Source organism: Pantherophis guttatus, chromosome 6, assembly GCF_059756535.1.
Source record: "Pantherophis guttatus breed Tessera chromosome 6, ASM5975653v1, whole genome shotgun sequence".
Taxonomy (NCBI): domain Eukaryota; kingdom Metazoa; phylum Chordata; class Lepidosauria; order Squamata; family Colubridae; genus Pantherophis; species Pantherophis guttatus.
Genome location: NC_142068.1, coordinates 38,571,085 through 38,590,822, shown reverse-complemented (window position 1 = coordinate 38,590,822; position 19,738 = coordinate 38,571,085). Strand labels below are relative to the sequence as shown.

The window sequence follows — 19,738 nt, the reverse complement described above, 5'->3', positions numbered from 1 at the left end:
ATGGAATTCAATAATTATCAAAATCTTCATAGGAATGTACTTCAGTAATCATGGATAATCTGGATTGATATTGATTTCATTTGCCATACTCACGTGACATGTTTGTGTGAAATTTCAGTAAGCATAGGGCACTTTTCTTCCCTTTCTCATGCAACATTTTAGATTTACCAACAGTCAAACTAAATAACCACCAGTCTGAATATATTTAATATTTAGAGTTACCTTACCGTATATAAAGTATGAAAGCTCTGTAAAAAGCTACATGCAAGTGGTTAACAGTGTAACTTGCTTGCTCTTTAAGCATATTGTACAAATCCAGCTTCTCTTTATCTAATATGGCAGAGATGCCCTGTTATATTTGTCCATTCATTCCTTAACTCAGAGAATAATTCTTATAGTTGTCATATTGCTTGATGATCATATATATAATATTTAAAAACATTTAATGCACATGTTTTCTTAGGGTATTTATTCTTTAAACCTAGAATTTTTTCACATCTTTATATATTTTTTTATTTAGGGCTGTGATTGTATCTATGGCAACAGATCTCACAAAATGTAGCAGTGTACACTACTTCTGCTCTGGAGCTGAAATATTCAATTTCCCCCCACAATGTTATGTATTTTCAGAGTATGTTAAATATAGTTTTGAAGGGTCCTCCCACTTTCCACACTCAACATATATATTTCTTCTCTTAGTGATGGATCTTTCAAGCCTGCTCCTTAGCCCTGCATCATTTTGGCTTCATAAGGACTCCTTCAACAAACATATCAGCATATACAAATATTCTTTTTAAACCATAGAATGGTGGAAAGAAGTTCTATAGAGGAAATCGAGACATTGTCCTGCCTTCTATTCATCAAAATGGAACTCAATTTTCACTCCTGGAAATTCCATTCCATTTCCTTCCTTGCAGAAGAAAGATCGAGTAAAAAAACAGGCTAGGTCCAGATGGAGTCTTCAGAGAAAAAAAAACCTCTTGAAAAATCCCCAAATGTACTGTGTTTCCCCGAAAATAAGACTGTTTTATATTTTTTTGATCCCTGAAATAAGTGCTTGGCCTTATTGCCATGTGCTCAAAAGTCTGATTGGATTTATTATCAGGGGATGTCTTATTTTGGGGGAAAACAGGGTATCCTTTTTGGAAAGGCAGTTAGGTATCCACTTGGAATATTGCTGATGCCACAAATCTAAGATCCACTCCTGACTGCTTGACCCAGGGCAGAATTATGACTAAGTGATTACAAAGAGTTCCAGAAGTCGTGTTCTTCATGCTCTGTTGTGTTTTATTTAGTCACAATAAATCAACCTCTTCAAGGTGTCATTTCATTATACAGAGTGTTCAAATTCTGTTTCAATGTTTAACACCAGAAGCCCGAAGCTTTGCTGTTTTCACAAATTTCAAGGGTAATCTTCATTGCTAATCCCACTCCCATTTACCAGCATTTTTCACACTGTAAATTACAAAGTAGAAAGAAACAAAATGAGTTGGAGTATCTTTAAGATGTTTATACACTTCATTGTGTATACACAGTTCTTTATTTGCATTTAGGCATCAAAGCAGGTTTAGAATTCCTTCTGTCCTGATCATGCTTGTTATCATATATGGGCTACGGTAGGATTAAAATCAAAAGCACACAATTTGCCAATTGCACCTCACATTGTATGCTCCAAATAGGGTATCTTTTTGCTATATTCTAAAAATTGTTGTGGTTGATGCCTCTGGATCCTTTTATTCAACATAATCATAGCTTGAAAAAAAAAAAGACGGATGACCTTATATTTTGGTGCCTCAGGTGTAAAAATACAAAGATGGATATGTAGATGGGCAATCTATGATGTATAATCCCAGTTTAGTTTCTTAGACAGGAAGTGTATTTAAACTAAATTTCAGTATATCAGAGAAACTCCTCCCTTTCTTTATTTTGCAATCATTAACAACAATTTAGAACCCAGAATGAATAACACTGTGAAAATCACAAGTGGAAAATACAAAAAGTTTAGGATACAGTTTTCCTCTTTGCACAACTCCAAATCAGCTTCCTTGTGTTTTTGGTACATTAAAATGTGACACAATTTATAAACAATAAACTGAGTGGCAAGTTCTTCCGTTGCTCAGCCTTGTGAACAGATCAATGCAAATCTCAAAGTACAAAAGATGCTTGGTATAAGTCATGAACTGAAAAAAGGCTTCCCATTGCGGAGGAAGGTCATCTCTGTGACTGTCACTGAGAAGAAAATGGAACTTCTTTTGATAACTAGATATCATCTTTCTGGCAAGAGCACAAAAAAGATGGCCTTCAAAAAGTGGCCAAAATTACAAATGGCAGCCACAAGCCAATGGGAGCGGAGGCTGGGATCAGTATTCACTACACATTTTGTTATGTCTGCCTGTGGTAGAAAAGAAAAAGATAATCAGCATTTTTGCATATGTTATAGACTGAGTACTTGTAGAGCTTTGCATGATTCCTGCCAGATTGATGGTGAAGGATTTATCAAAATCCCTAAAACACTTCCATTAATCAGAGCTTTGGAAAACTTGAATAAATCTCCTGTTGGAAACCTTGAACTTTTCTCAATCCACTTCTGAATACTGTCTCAGAGATTTAAATTTTCAGGGTGGTGGTGGCATGGACAGGCATTAGGGGAGCATAGGTGGAAGAAAAGACAGCAGAAGCATGAGTGTTTCTGATGTCATGATGACTCTCCAGAGAACATCAGAAATTGTAGCCATGTAACAGTAGGAATATTGTGATGACCCAAACTCCAAGCACCAGTTCTAAATCCTGCTTGTTCAGTGCCTTCGGAACTTTGAATAGTTGTTGACTGAATAGTTATAATCTGAGGATTACCTGTACCTCGACTTACAACAGTTCATTTAGTGACCGTTCAACATTTCAAAGCCACTGAGAAAAGTGACTTATGACCAGTTTTCACACTTACGGACATGATAACATCCCCACGGCCACGTGATGAAAATTCAGATGCTTGGCAATTGACTCATATTTATGATGGTTGCAGTGTCCCAGGGTCATGTGATCCCCTTTTGTGACCTTCTGACAAGCAAGAGTCAATGGGGAAGCCAGATTCACTTAACAACAGTCTGACTAATTTAACAACTACAGTGATTCACTTAAGAACTGCGGCAAGAAAAGTCATACAATGGGACAAACTCACTTAACAAAGATTTCACTTAGGAACAGAAATTTTGGGCTCAATTGTGGTTGTAAGTCAAGGACTACCTCTGTAAGACTGTACATAATCAGCTCTATCTCCATGTGCAGCATTATACTATTGCCTAGCCACTGAAAATGGCAGTTAAAAAACAAGTGGCGGGGTATCTTCCAAGCTACAAAGTATCTTTCAAGCTAAAAAGAGCCTTCGTGGCGCAGCAGACTAAAGTGCTGTTAAGTAACACCAGCTGCCTGCAATTACTGCAAGTTCAAATCTCACCAGGCTCAAGGTTGACTCAGCCTTCCATCCTTTCGAGGTAGGTAAAATGAGGACCCAGTTTGTGGGGGCAATAAACTGACTTTGTATTAAAAAAAAGAACACCGCTGGAGGGGGGGCAAAAAATCTACTAAGCAGGTATATACAAAAGTATGAAGGCTATTGCTTAACGCATTGTAAGCCGCCCTGAGTCTCCGGAAAAGGGTGGCATATAAATCGAACCAATAAATAAATAAACAAATCTGTAGAAAAGTGCCCCTGAATACGTATATACACACATCAGGTGACTAATAACTGGCCAAGGTTTCCTATTGTGTCATTACTTATCTCTCTTAAAAGCACAAATTCCTATAAACGGTTATCACAAGTCAGCAGTAGCAAATTAAGCAAATGAAATGAGGCTAAAAACTTGAGAAAAAAGGCAGCCAAAGTCCCAATGGATCAGATTCAAAGCTACACAGAGAAACTAATACAGTCTGAATTCAGACCAAGGATGGCAAGAAGGCCTGACAGACAAAGTTCTATTGAAGGAGAACTTTGTCCTCTCATGAAATACCCATCTAATTTGATTCCTTCCAGTAACAGTCCCATGGCTTATCCTCTCATGCTTTTAAGGAAGGTGTAACTGTATAGGCCCACTTACCCAGCCTCCTCTCCTCTTCATCCATGTCACCAAAGTCTTGCGTACAAACTCTCCCAAACAGTCCACAATAGTATGGACCATGGCTGGCTGGGCATGTCTCACACAGTCCACAGCAAGGCCTGCTGCCACGGCATAGAGAGATGCAATTTTACCCCATGTTATTCCTACAGCAAGGGGGAAAAAAATCAAACATAGTTGGCACAGAGCTGGCAGGAAAATGGTGAAGTTAGGTAGCTATAACCTGTGTGTTTAGGTAAACCTCTTCAGGTAAGTATTTTTGCATTTGGCATTGTTCTTTCCCATCTCCCCACTATCATCACATACCAGAAGGTTGGGCTGGATAGGTGTACAGCCAGATTCTATACAAAATTATCTGTACACATAGTTTATTTTCACATAGTCTGATCCAGGCTATAGACAGAGCAACTATATGGAGCAACTGTTGTGCAGTGTCACTTGTCCAATTGGTACATTAACATTGCCTATTTTGTAATTGCTCCCCAGGGATAGGCATTGACTGAAAAGCTACCATTGGATAAGAACAATTCTTTAAAGATTCCAATTAGATGAGATGCCATTCACACAATTATGGGAACAACTTATAAATATGTATATATATATAAAGATAATGATAATGATAATAGCCCAATGTAAAGCATTTCAGGCACAGGTGAGGGTTGCCAAAATTGTTTTCATTATTTTTTTTTTTTAATGTAATAGACAACACCCAAGGACAGCATCAGGGTACAATCTTATGTCCCCAATAATTCAGAAAATTAACTTTCATTAGTACCTCAGAAGAGAACAGAACCAAGAAATGTTATTTTTTAAAAAAAAAAAATATGGTAATAGAAATGTATTTCAGTATTCTGCATTCTACATTCTGAAAATTAGGAATTTACTGAAGTATGAAGAATTTTGTTTTCACGTGTTAGAGCAAAAACTAAATCAATGGATTATTTAATGATATCTGATCTGAATATTCACATCTACATTATTCACACATGACTATCAATTACAATGTATTATATAATACAAGATAATTCCACATGGTCAGGTTTTTATTTGTTGCTTAAGACTTGAGTATCACAAATACAAATGGTTTTGATATTTATTTTTTCATTGTTCTTTCTTTTTTTTCTTGCCACAATTTCACTTATTTTTTTTGGTTGATTTCCTTTTTTCTTGCATTATTATTATTTTCTTTTGTTATTGTTAGGTTAGGTTAAAAAAAAATTACACATCTTTTTAAAGGGTTTTTGTCTAAGCAGTGATTAATATGCCAGCATAACTTTGCTGCAGTTTCTTATTTTCTAAATGTACACATTATATAAAGCTGCAATATGGTTAATAAAAAAAGAAAAATTGTAGGCCAGAAAAAAATATAAACCAGTTATCCGCAAAGAGTTATTTGTAGAGATAAAATTATTATTGGATTCTAATGATTATACTAGAAATTCACAATTTGTGTTTCAATCGTTTTAAAAAATGCAACTCTTAGTGGAGGCATATACAAAATTTCTGACCCCCAGTGGCCACAAAAGTTGTCAGCCAGAGAATTACACACACATACACAAACACACCATTCTTCTTAAGATTGCTGAGAAGAGGGAGAGCCCCCACCTTCTCCCTCCCACTGACCCTGCTTACATAAAGTGGGGATAAATTGCTTGCTACTTTGCTTTCTCACGTACAGCAGGCGGTGGGAGCAGTCACAAAATGCATCTAATAAAAATGCCACCAGGTCAGATTCCAGCTGGGCAAAACTGTCATTCTTTATATAAGCATCTTCCTAAAAGCTGTAAAAAAGAAATCAGCTTGGGGAACAGGCTCTGTGTAGCTCAAAGGAACTGGTTCCAAAACCAACCTCTATTGCAAAACTATGAGAGAGCAGAAAAACAGCTGATTCTGCTGAATTATTTTTTTAAGAACCGACAGATGGAAGCCATCTGTAGAGCGGAGGTATGTACCGTAAATACCAAATGGCGCAAAACAGAGAAAATAAATGAGAACTGGTCCCCTGCTTTAGTCTCCTAGATGTTGGAAAATCTCCAGGAAACCATGTGGATAAGCGTCTGGTCTGTTTCTGAGCTCACAAAACGACACTTCCTTTCACTGTACAAATAAACTTATCCACTTGATGATCAAAGTGCACAGCTTTCTACTCCAGTCCAAAACAAACTTGTGATGGACTCTATTACAAGAAGGGGGTAGGGAGAGAAAACTGAATTAGTGTGTGTTCTGCTTCAATGTCACCACCTTCTCACCACTTGCAAATGACAATAGTAAGGATAACATACTTACTCACCTTGAATAATCAAACCATGTTTTATTTAGTCCAGGATTACTCAAGATAATAAGCCACAAATAAGTCAACTATTTTAACTTAGCATGTTTTGGAAATCTAAGTTTTAATTCAGAACTTGCTCAACTTAGTGGGGCGCTAAACTTGGGTGCACCCATACTTCGAGAGAACTGGAATGGATGTTGTAATTTTCTATTCACCTCCAACTTACTATGAATGTAACTTCTGCCAATGTTTTTCTGAAAGTGAGAATTTCTGACTTGTTCTAGGTCAAGATTTGCTTGCTTTGTTCTAGGCAAATCTCTTCACTTTGATTGGTGACTGAGTAGAGGCAGGAGTAGTCCTCAATTTAAAATCAATAGTTTTTATGGTCTACAATCTCTTCTGAAGCTACCTTTATCAGTACTGTAGTTATCTAATTCCACAGTGGTTATAGTTCTTATCTAGAATATAGTTGCTTTGAACCAGCAATATATACTGTTTATTACTACAGATAGTCTGCGACTTACAATAGTTTACTTACTTAACCATTCAAAGTTACAACAGCACTATGACCATTTTCCACACTTATGACCATTACAGCACCCCCATGGTCATGTGATTTACATTTGGATGCTTGACAGCTGGCTCACATTTATGACGGTTGCAATATCCTGGGATTATGTGATCCCTTTTTGCAACCTTCTGACAAGCAAAGTCAATGGGGAAACCAGATTTACTTCACAATCGTGTTACTAATTTAACAACTGCAGTGATTAACAAATGAGGCAAGAAAAGTCATAAAATGGGACAAAGCTTACTTAACAAATTTCTCAATTAGCAAAATAAATTTTGGGCTCAATTGTGGTCATAACTTAAGGACCACCTGTATTCTTTTTCCTGAGCTACAGTATATACTTTTCAATTGGGGGTTTTGAAAAAAATAGTAAATCCACCAGTGCACTGTTTCATAATTCTCCTAATTTTCCCAGATGTCTGAAATAGAAGGGTTTCACTGCCCAAGAACCCATCTGATTCATATACATATTTTTATTTTTGTATGTATATGTGCAAATACATATAAAAGCATTTATATCCAATAGAATCTGCCCACTGAAAGGAATGTGGTTGACAAGTGTTTCCTGGAATGGAAAGCCGCAGCAATCAGGACATAATAGCATTTAACTCCAGCCTCACTCTTACAGTAATTCCAAAAGTGAAGTGGTTCGGGAATAAAGAGAGACACAAGCAGGCTAGTGACAACAGCTCTTTAATATACAGTGAGACTTCAGCAAAAACCCAGAGGCTGCAGCCCTCCTTATATACAATCCTGGAGGGACTGTCAGCCAATCAGAAACTTAAGCAGGTTTGAATCTCCCGCTGAAAAGTATCAATACATAACACCCCTCCCTTCCCAGAAGGCACTAATACTCAAATATTTACATAAGTACACACAAAATCTTGCAGGTGCCCTGGCCGAGTTCTCGTTCTAGTTGACCTGTGCAGTTCAGTGTTTGGTGGGGCGTCGAGCTGGTCGGAGGGACTTTCTGTCTCTCCCGGCTCCGCCAATGGAACCTCCTGGATTTTGTCCGGGGCGTGGTTATCCCCGGTTGGGAGTGGCGACTCGCTGGGGCAGCGCTGGAACCAGGGCTTGTCAGCTAAGTATTCTCTCGAACCCGGGCTTGAGTTAGCTGTTTTGGGAAAGTTGTTGTAGTTAGGTTCGGAGATGTCTAAACTGATATTTGCTTCGCCGACTATTCTTTTTCTAAGTTGGTCTATGTGGCATTTCCAGAGTCTGTCCACCCCTACGTCTACCGTGTATGATTTTGGGCCTGTTATGCCCACTATGGTTCCTGCAACCCATAGAGGTCCACTAGCATAATTGCGAGCGAACACCGGGGACCCCACCTGGAACTGTCTTAGTCCGGTGGTCTCTCCCTTGAAATTCTCATGTGTATAATTGGGGTGAAGCCTGTCTAACACGCACTGAAGCTTCCTGCCCATGAGAAGTTCAGCTGGGCTTCTCCCTGTGGCCGTGCATGGTGTGGCATGCTGGACAGCTAGAAATTGATCTATCCTGGCCTGCCAGTCCCCGTTATCTAGTCTGGACAATGCTTCTTTGGCCGTTTTTACGAAACGTTCAACCAAACCATTAGAAGCCGGATGGAACGGGGCCGATAGGGCATGGCGGATGCCCAGTCCGGCCAGGTAGCCCTCAAACAGAGTCGCTGTGAATTGAGGGCCGTTGTCAGATACCAGAGTATCCGGTAGGCCATGGGTGGCAAATAGTTTGCGAAGGACTTTGATGACTGCCTCGGCTGTGGTTGAGGGCATTAGTATTATTTTGAGCCATTTTGAAAAGGCATCGACTACGATTAAAAATGTTTGCCCATGGAAGGGGCCGGCAAAGTCAATATGGATCCTCCCCCATGGCCCTTTTGGTTTCTCCCACTCTCGGATGGGCGCTATCGGGGGATTGGGCCGAGACTCCTGGCAGGGTCTGCACTTCCCCACCCACTCGGATATGACTTGGTCCATGTTGGGCCACCAGACGTAACTGCGGGCTAAGCTTTTCATTCAGACAATCCCTGGGTGCCCCTCGTGCAGTAACTCCAAGACCCTCGTTCTAGTCTCGTTGGTATTACCACCCTATCACCCCACAACAAACAACCCCCTTGCATAAACAATTCGTTACGTTTGTTAACATAACCCTGGTACTCTCCACCGACCGCCTTGACCGGCCACCCTTTAAGGACCCAACCCATTACAGTACGAATTACAGGGTCCCTAGTAGAGGCTTTCGCCACCTCGCAAGAGGAGATAGGTCCCAAAGTCATGGTGTTGATCAGTAGAACGGGGGTCTCTGGCGTGGGGTTGACCAGTAAGTCGGGGAGAGGGCAGCGGCTGAGGGCATCCGCGTGGCCCAAGGTCTGTCCGGGTCGATGGACAAGCTGGTATGAATAGGCCGACAGGAAAATGGCCCACCTGGTCAACCGTGGGGACAGGGCGGCGGGGGTGGGCTTGTCATCGGCCAAAAGTCCAAGCAGGGGCCGGTGGTCAGTCACAAGTTCGAATTGGCGGCCATAGAGATATTCATGGAATTTTTTAACCCCCGCAATTGCAGCCAGAGCCTCTCTGTCCAACTGATTATAGTTCCGCTCTGCGCTTGACAGGGTGCGAGAGTAAAATGCAATAGGCGTCTCTAGGCCGTTTGGTAGTCTATGGCCTAGGACGGCACCAACTCCTACGGGGGAGGCGTCACAAACCAATACAAGTGGTAGCACCGCGTTGTATTGTATTAAGAAGCTATCTTTGGATAGAAGTCTCTTAACAGCCTCGAAAGCGGCTGCTTGGGCTTTTCCCCAAACCCAAGGTACGTTTTTACCTAAAAGTTTGTGTAAGGGATCTGCAACTGTGGCCTTGTCCTTCAAAAACATTGAATAAAAATTGAGCAGTCCAAGGAAGGCTTGGAGCTCTGCTTTGGTTTTGGGGGCTGGTGCGTTTTTGATTGCTCTCACTTTACTTTCGGTGGGGTGGATGCCTGTGCCATCCACCCTATATCCTAAAAATTCGACGGAGGGGACAGCGATCATGCATTTATTTTTCTTTAATTTCAGTCCCGCTTCCCTAAATCTGGACAGGACATTCCTCACTCTGTCCCCTAGTTGACGTTCATCCTGAGCGCTGATTAAAACGTCATCAAAATAGGTCACCACCCCTGGGAGCCCTTGCAAGAGGCGCTCCATGGTGCTTTGAAAAAGGCCGGGTGCGACACTCACCCCGAACTGGAGCCTGGTGCATTTGAATGCACCCCTATGAGTTACAATTGTCTGTGCCTCTGCCGTGGCGTCGTCAACTGGTAATTGTTGGTAGGCCTGAGCTAGGTCTAATTTCGCAAAAATTTTGCCGGGCCCCAGGGAGTGTAGTAGATGATGCACGATCAGCACCGGATAGGCGCTCGGCTGCAAAGCCTTGTTGATCGTGCACTTGTAGTCGGCGCAAATTCTGATTGAGCCATCAGATTTAACTGGAGTCACTATGGGAGTCTCCCATTTCGCATGGTCAACGGGGACCAACACCCCTTGTTTAATTAATTTGTCCAATTCCGCATCGATCTTTGGTTTCAATGCGAAGGGCACCCGTCTGGCTTTAAGTCTTATTTGGGCTACGTTGGGGTCTAGGTTTAGGGAGATAGGGGTCCCCACATACTTGCCCAACGTGTCCCTGAAGACGTCTTGGAACTCGTTCAGGAGGCTGTCCTTCAGTGACGGCTCGGACATTCGGTGGACGCCGGTGAAGCCCATGCCAAGGGCTCGGAACCACCCCATGCCTAGAAGACTGGGTAGCTGCTTTGACACGATGGTCAGTGGCAGGTCTTTTTCGTAGTCTCCGTAGGTGACTCTGAACGTGCCCACGCCTTCGAGGGGGACCCGGTTCCCCTGGTAGTCTAGGATGCGTAGTCTTTGCTTGGATAGCTGGTCCTTCCGGAACGACGGCAGGAGGGTCTTCAGGGTTGCCCACGACATTATGGAGAGAGCTGATCCGGTGTCGATCTCCATCGAGCACGGTTTGCCGTTGATTTCGACCACTGTGCTGACCTTGTCCTCGATCGCCGTGCTGGCCTGGTCTATGTGTACGCTGCGGCCATCTCGCTGTTCAAATTTGCGCCGTTTCTTCGCGCCGCCTTCTCTCATTGGATGCTTCTGACACGTTGATTCTGGTTGGCTACGGCGCTCACGTGGTTGGTGTTTTCTGGGCAGAATGGCTCTACAGACTCGCGCCAAGTGCCCTTTTTTCTCGCAACGCCTGCAAATAGCCTCTCTGTATTTGCAGGACAGTCTATCATGGTGCCCGCCACAGCTGGGGCAGTTTCGCTGAGGGCTGCCTGCGTCTTTTCTCTGGTGCTCTGTTCGGAAGACGTCCTCATCTGACTCGGATTCCGAGCTAGATCCGGCATCTTCCCTGTGCACTGGTGCAGACTTAGGACTGTCTTTGCTGGTCAGCGGACGCTGCAGCGTTTCTGCGGCTTTTGTGGATGCTTCATGAGCCCTGGCCTCGTCGAGGGCTCCAGCAAGCGTTAAGTCAGGCTTGGCGAGCAGGCGCCGTTGTAGCCTAATGTCCCGAACACCACAGATTAGTTGCTCAAGCAACGCATCGTCCAAGTCCCTATAGTCGCAATGAGTTGCGGCTTTACGGAGGCTCGCCATGTAAGCGCTGACCGGTTCTCCCTCTTGCTGTACGCGCTGTCTGAGTTGGTATCGTTGCACGAACTTGGAGGGCACGGGAGCGTAGTGAGCCCGGAGAGTTGCCATCAGGGTGTCCCAGGAGATGGTCTGGACCGGCGTTGGCTCACAAAGTGACTCTGCCATCTCGATCACGTCCGGTCTGCAGTGGCTTAGGAAGAGGGCTCTCTTCCAATTAGCAGAGAGTCCCTGCATGTCGCTGGCTTCAAGCGAGCACTCAAACCTCGTTAGGTACGAGACCCATTTTTCACGGGTCGGATCAAAAGGCTTGGGCGGAACGTAAGCAGACATGTTCGGTATGCCTCCTGTAGTTCGCCTCGTCGCCTAGCTGAAGCTCGGGGTCTCACTGGTTCGCCTCTTGTGGCCTCAATCCCACCTTCGTCGCCAATGAAGTGGTTCGGGAATAAAGAGAGACACAAGCAGGCTAGTGACAACAGCTCTTTAATATACAGTGAGACTTCAGCAAAAACTCAGAGGCTGCAGCCCTCCTTATATACAATCCTGGAGGGACTGTCAGCCAATCAGAAACTTAAGCAGGTTTGAATCTCCCGCTGAAAAGTATCAATACATAACAAAAAGTAAAAATTAGCTCCTATCTTGCTCTATTTAACATTAAGCAAATAAAGTTGTGACAATGCATTCAGTGGATCTAACCAATTCTAGTGGTTTAGTTTAACAGATTTTTTTTTAAATCATGAGAAAAATAGATAGAAGGTAAATAGAATTTAGGCTCAAAGTAAAATAACTTTTATCCATATTCAGTGTGTTAAATCAGGAAAAACACACTGTAATTATGGGTAAGCATTGCTCATAATAGTTGATAAAAAATAGGAAAAAATGACAGTTTGCAGGACTCCTACATTTTTCAAGTAAAACTAAATCAAAACAATCGTTTTCATTCCATATTAAGGCGTACAGTTTTAACACACATTTCTATTAATTCTAATGTCACTACTGATGATTGTTTTACAATTGAATATAACTTCATCAGCTTCTTTAACAGAGAAATTATTTTCTGGCACAAGACACAATCAGAAAAAAATGACAAGGAAAGGTCTATGATGAAAATTCTGTTCCAAGACACTGAATCTCAGAAAGATCCTGTTTAACAGATATAGTTTACATAGAGGTCAATAGTCAATGGTTTATTTTCAGCAGAACTTTTTAATAGAATAGAAACCCTTGCCTTTTGTATATCTGTTATATTTTATAAATCCTACATGAATCATTCAGCTAGTAATACATTGTGATAGCAAATGGTAATCATTTTGGGATGGCAGGCTCGGTACAAAAAGATGGAAAATAAGTTTCAGTCAGACTTGGTCTGGAATGATTACTGTTATCTTTCATTTTTGCTCACAGTAAATATAGGGAATATCAAAATAGATTAGCAGATAGAAAGAGGATGTGGAAGGTCACCTCCATCCTACCAAACTGACAATTAAGGAGTTGTTCGTCTGGACTCTAAAGTCAACTCCTTGCTTCTTGCTATTTATTTGACAGAGAAGAGCAGAGACTGATTGTTTGACAAAGAAGAGCAGAGATTGAGTATATGTAGTTTCACTTTAAATAAGCCCTGAATATCACACACTAGTTTATACAATGTCTTGTTTATAACAGAAGACAGTTTCTCTCCACTTCTTCTGACGGTCTCTTAAAATAACTGAGATGACTCCTCAAATGAACATCCATATGAAAGATGCATCCCTGACTTGACTGGGTCCTTGAAGTTACCTTAGAATAAACATGATTTGTTTGGGTTTGCCTCTTCACAGGAATGTCTACAGCAGGGGTGTCAAACTCACGTTGTCACGGCAGCATCAGGTGACATATCGGGATTTTTTCCCTCTTCGCTAAATTGGGCATGGCCAGCACATGATGCATCCAGCCTGCAGGCTGGGAGTTTGACAGCTCTGGTCTACAGCAGAGGTGGGTTTCAGCAGGTTCTGACCAGTTCTGGAGAACCGGTAGCGGAAATTTTGAGTAGTTCGGAGAACCGATAGTAAAAATTCTGACTGGCCCCACCCACATCTATTCTCTGCCTCTTGAGTCCCAGCTGATTGGGAGGAAATGGGGATTCTGCAGTAATCTTCCCCTGGATTGGGGAGGGAATGGAGATTTTACAGTATCCTTCCCCTGCCATGCCCACCAAGCCATGCCCACCAAGCCACACACACAGAACCAGTAGTAAAAAAAATTTGAAACCCACCACTGGTCTACAGGATACGTTTTTTGACCATACCTTGGCAGATACCCTTGCCTCCTCATGTTATACAACAATCCACAAGTTATAGAAATCCAGCCATAAAATGTCTACTTCCAGTTATAAACTGTATTAGGGGTCCTTAGTACTTGCTTGTTTTTTGCAAGAAAACGAGTAAGCTCAGAGAGCACCAAAGACCCCTCATGTCAACCCTGAGTTACAAATATTGTCCTTTATTAATAAGCTATATTTGCGGAATACTTTTGTCAGTGTGTAATAGAAACTGATAAAGTGACATTAAAAGACTATCACTAATAGTTTAACCTCTGGATTTAGGTAAACTTGTTTTTTTCAACTGCTACTTAAATTGTGACAACTAAACAATACAATTTAAAGAATGGTTTTGTATTGTAATTTACTAAGGAAATATTTTTGTTGTCTACCACTATCATTCTCAGAGATTAGGCGAACAAGAAAAATACATTATCAATCATGGAGGATGATCTTCAATTGAGAGGTGTTTTTTTAAAGGTTTTTTTAAAAATAATGTTAGCATTTCAGTCCTTTTAGGAGATTGCTATATTAATATTTAAAAAGTATGCAGCACATTAGCTAGGCAACTTGATGGTGTTGTACTGAGCTTTAGTTGGCATGAGCCATAATGGTGCAGTGGTTAGAATGCAGTACTGCACACTAGTTCTGCTGACTGCCGGATGACTGAAGTTTGGCGGTTCGATTCTCACTGACTCAAGGTTGACTCAGCCTTCCATCCTTCCGAGGTCAGTAAAATGAGGACCAAGATTATTGGGGACAATATGCAACTCTGTAAAACGCTTAGAGAGGGCTGTAAAGCACTGTGAAGCAGTATTTAAGTCTAACAGCTATTGCTATTGTGATAGCTACTTCCCCATTTATATTTATACTTAATACCATAGATTAGCATATCCATTTTCAAAAACCCAAGAGAACGATTATTTACAACGTGAACAACAAGTCCTGGATTACAGTGAAATAAGTAGATGAGCTTCTGTATGTGTTTGTCTATGTGAGAGAAAGTGATGGCATCACTTATGTATGTATTGCAAGTGGATGTAAGTGCAAATGATAAAAATCCAAAGACAGATCTACCTACCTCCCTTTCTACTGAATACAAAAGGAAAATAAACACAGTACTTGGGAAATTACCATACTAAGCACACTGTTTGGGAAAGACAAGACATTTTGTTTCTCCACTTTTTCATTTTTTAACAGTCAGTGCTTTGTTATATTGTCACATAATTCTAGAGAAATAGAATAAATCATACATACCCCATTCAACAAAGCTAAATACAGTAAACATATATACAGGGTTTCAGCTTTAATCTCCCCACCACGCAGAAATATCAAACACCTCCCTCCCTCAGCAATCATAACCTCCCACTTTCTTGATATTGTGTCTTATGCAATGTAACCCTCCTGACAAAGGAGATAAAAAAATGATCCTTCTGTTTTCAAAGAGGCACTGAAAAAATATATTCTTTTTAAAACCCATTCCTTAGCTTCTTTTAAAAATGGCCTATCTGAACAAAACAACTGTGTTTTACAAACATACATTTTGATAAATTTCTAAATTGCATATGTGTTCAAAGATTAAAGAAAGCCTGAAATACATTTGTACAGAAAGGTTCATCAGTGCTAAATCAATATGATCAAGTTGGTTGGTTTTTTATTGGGATCCGGGAAGCCCAGTTTCAAATTCGACAGACTCATGGGCGAGGCTGAACTATCCCTGCTAGCATTCATGCAATATGCTAAGCCACATGGTACTTCGTTGCATTAATCTTGTTCTAACATAGAAACTTTGTGGTTTTTGTCTGGTACAGAGTGGCCAGCTGGATGTATTGATAAGTTCTCAATCTAGACTGAAGAGCGATTGTCCCTTACACTGTTGCTTTCAGCAACAAGAATTTAAGACGTGCTGCCTACAATTCAGCAGGTAGTAAACAAGAATCACTGATAAGTCTGATTCTCCATTAAAATATCCAGACTTGTTCAGAAGAAGACTGGACATTTAACCAATTGGCTATATAACACAGTTTAGCAATAACCATGTGCTTATGAAAAAGCATTTCCTTCTGTTAGTCTCTGAAATAGTTCTGAATGGGAAAGAACAACTTATCAGCCACTTTGCAATCACTACTGTGCGTGTGAGGAGATGAACTCTCACAGACAGTCCTCAGGAAGCCAACACCAAACTTTTATGGTAAGGAACAGCATGCCTAGGAACTGGAGGCTGAATAAATCCACTCCATTCCAGTGAGAAATATATACACTACCTTGCAGGCAGTGGTGGGATTCAGCCAGTTCGCACCACTTTGGGAGAACCGGTTGTTCACTTTCTGAGCAGTTTGGTGAACTGGCTGTTGGAAGAAGTCATTAGGGCAGAGAACCGGTTGTTAAATTATTTGAATCCCACCACTGCTTGCAGGGCTATATTATCATTTCAAAACTAGCTTTGTTTGTTCTGATTTCAAATAAATTGGTGCAGAGCTAGGGAAAAAAATCAACCTCACTGTTTAAAACACTCAATGAAATGCAATAAATCAGGTCTGAAACTGGTTCCAAAGTGACACAAAAACTTAGCTATTTCACAGTGTTGCAATATATATTAGAAAAAGGGGAGGGGCAAAATCATAAATATCAACACGAGTCTCTGAGATAAAGTCAAGATTGATATTCCTTGACAGGGGTGAAATCTACTTACCTTCCCTACCGGTTCAAAAGTGTGTGTGCGCTCATGCGCGCGCCATCATCAGGTCCGATTTTTGACCCACTGCGCATGCGCAGAAGGTAAAAAATGGGTTACTTCCTGGCTAAAACCAGAAAGTAACGATGTCTGGGTGGGTGGGTGGAGCCTCGCTCTGCCACTGCTACAGGTTCGCCAAACCATGCGCCGCCACCACTACCGGTTCGTGCGAGCCGGACAGAACCGGCAGGATTTCACCACTGCTCCTTGATTTTCCATCTAGACCTTTTCTTACTGCTTTGTTACTTGAGAAACAGAGTAAAATGAAGTTCATTCTGCAGCCAGGAGCATATACAATCTCACAAACCAAAGAGAGGAGAAAAACAGAACTGTCTGTAGCAAACATAGCAGTTGCCAAGAACATATAAAAATAAGCACTTGACATTAAAGAGGCTCCCTTTCTGGAAGACAGAAAACAGGGAGAGGCTAAAATATTTATTTACCCAAGAAAAATGTGCATTTGTCTTACAATATATGTTTAATGCAACATCCATTGCCTCTTTGCTTATGCCAGTGGTATTCTTTGCCAGGTGGCCTCCACTCACTCCACTGACCAGCAACTGCTATGCTCTACACGCGCTGGCTTCTCTAATTTCTCCTTCCTTTGCCCACAGTTTGTATTTTAATACATCACCTGATGAAAAGATTTGAGTGGCCACAGCCAAGAATGCATCCGTCACCACGGTTTCTGAATGGAGAGAGATGTTTAGCTGCCGTGCTATGTTTCGATAAAGATTGGGCCTGATATACTCCAGTTCATCCCCTAAAAAGAAGAAATACAAAAAGCCTTTTATATACATGCAAACATATTTATTAAAATATCTGAAACCTACTTTCAGTTAAGACATTCAAACAGGATGAAAATCCACAAAAATCAATAAAATTATAGGATGAAATCATAAAACTAATAACATGTTCTTACAGAGTAGCTAAACTGCTGGGATCCCGAATAGAGCTCTATTGGCTCCATCGAAGGGAGTCTGTTGTGGCACCAGATTTCTTTGTTTCTGTTTGTATTGCTTTTTTTGCCTTTATTGGTTTTGTATAATGGTTAGAAGCCACACAGAATTATGGTTCTAAAATGGGCACTCAAGCAAATCTTTTAAATAAATAAATGCATACTTTTCATTGAGACTTGGGATTCAAATTTTTTTACTACAGGTTCTGTGGGCGTGGCTTGGTGGGCGTGACATGGCTTGGTGGGTGTGGCAGGGGAAGGATACTGTAAAATCTCTATTCCCACCCCACTCCAGGGGAAGGATGCTGTAAAATCTCCATTCCCTCTCCACTCCAGGGGAAGGTTATTGCAAAATCCCCATTTCCTCCTGATCAGCTGGGACTCGGGAGGCAGAGAATAGGTGGGGGCGGGGCCAGTCAGAGGCGGTATGTACTGGTTCTCTGAACTACTCAGAATTTCTGCTGTTTCTCCAGAACTGGTCAGAACCTGCTGAATACCACTTCTGACGTTAACTATATTTAAAGGGGGAAAAACACAGCAACAGGAGTTGCTGGTGCTTTTTGAGCCTCGTTGTTTGCTTGCAGAAGTTGCATTACCCAAATAGGTAATACCATCAGTGGGAGAACCTAATTTTCAGGAGAGACAGGACTATGCTCAATTGGAACTAGGAAGGATAGTGTGCCACAGATAAGTGTGCTGTTAGTAGAAACACCACACCTCTCATTATTACCTGATGGACTTCCCTTGGCAGATGGATTTCCCTTAATAGCCCTGAGAATAAAGTCTTAATGAGAATATCAAAGGATAAAACAGGAGACCAGTAATCTGTGCTTTAGAAATGCAATACATCCTCTGGAAATGAGCACATCTAAGTTATCTGGGGATAATTTACATGATTTGACTTTTATCTAGATATAGTGTGATAGCCATGTAGCCAACCTAGAGATATAAATTAATGAACTGCCACCTAACATTAGTACCCAAATTAAAATAATTGAAAATATTCTCAATTCAATCAGTTGTACAATGCTTTTTGGCAGTGAGTTCCTTTGTTTCCTACTCTGGAGTGACCTCCTTAGCCTGTGCTTCATAAGCATCTACTCCCCGTTGTGGAGTCAGATACCATCTGTTTCCTCCATCCATACCAATGGATCCAGTTTGAAGAACCGCATATTTCTCTTATTAAGATTTGTTTAACATACTAAAGAGTACATTAAACTAGGAAATGGTGATATTATCAGATGTTTATGAAGGATAATATTCAGCCTATTTCTTCTTTTGAAATTCCATATTCATATATCTGTTCATACCTTATGATTCTTGATGAATGTATCTTTTCTTTTATGTAAACCGAAAGCGTATGCACCAAGACAAATTCCTTGTGTGTGCATATCACACTTGGCCAATAAAGAATTCTATTCTATTCTATTCTATAAGATATACATTCAATGCATATTCCTCTAATGCAAACAGTTTGTAAATAAGCTAAAAAAAATAGTTCTAAAAATGTTTCCACAAATCTTATCAGGTCAAGGACTTGAAAGTCAGCCACTGTTTATTTCTTCATCCCTCTGATCCTTCAAAGAATTATTTTGTGACTTTGAGTTGACCTAAAGAGGTGTTGCCCTAATACGGAATTTACATCTCAAAGTGGACATGCAACTAAAAACATCCACAAGAAATGAAACCGAGTCACGTATTCCGGCCTTCATACTGTGTGTGCACGTACTTGTGAGAAGTAACACCTTTTCTTTCTTTTTTCCCTTTGCCCTACACTTTTCCCTTCCCTTCTCCCTCCCTTATTTCCCCACTATTTTCTATTGCGTTTTATATTATAAACTAATAAATAAAAAGATATAACGAAAATGGGCTGTTGACCATTTTCTAAAAGATCAGGGAGGCAGCCCTTCCCTCAACTGGCCTCTATGCTGGGAATTCTGATGTTTTTACTCCCAACACAACAAAAGGATTATCAAGCTGAAAGAGGCAAACATGCTATTTCTTCAGATGAGGCTGCTACTTCAAATTCAAATGGCATAATTTTTTTCCTCTATTGGAAACATGGCAAAGTGCCCTTCTGCGCTTATGCTAGCATGGATAGCAAAAGACAATATAACCTATGTCTTAATCCTGATTTCATGTGATTCAGTAGATGCTATTTAAAAAAAGGA

At 41.0% G+C, this 19,738-nt stretch overlaps 1 protein-coding gene across 3 annotated transcripts in view; it reads right to left on the bottom strand.

The window, feature by feature from the left end:
* Window positions 1-1,266: 1,266 nt before the first annotated feature.
* BOK (BCL2 family apoptosis regulator BOK) overlaps window positions 1,267-19,738 on the bottom strand; it is a 44,941-nt gene continuing 26,469 nt past the window's right edge. For 2 of the 3 annotated variants that reach the window (XM_034439536.3, XM_034439535.3), the window contains exons 3-5: window positions 17,244-17,372; window positions 4,095-4,258; window positions 1,267-2,392 (exon numbers count right to left, since the gene is read on the bottom strand). In XM_034439536.3, the coding sequence (XP_034295427.1) occupies window positions 2,267-2,392; window positions 4,095-4,258; window positions 17,244-17,372 (419 nt within the window). In that variant the 3' untranslated portion in view covers window positions 1,267-2,266. The remainder of the gene's footprint in view (window positions 2,393-4,094; window positions 4,259-17,243; window positions 17,373-19,738) is intronic. The other variant, XM_034439537.3, reaches the window with a different exon arrangement.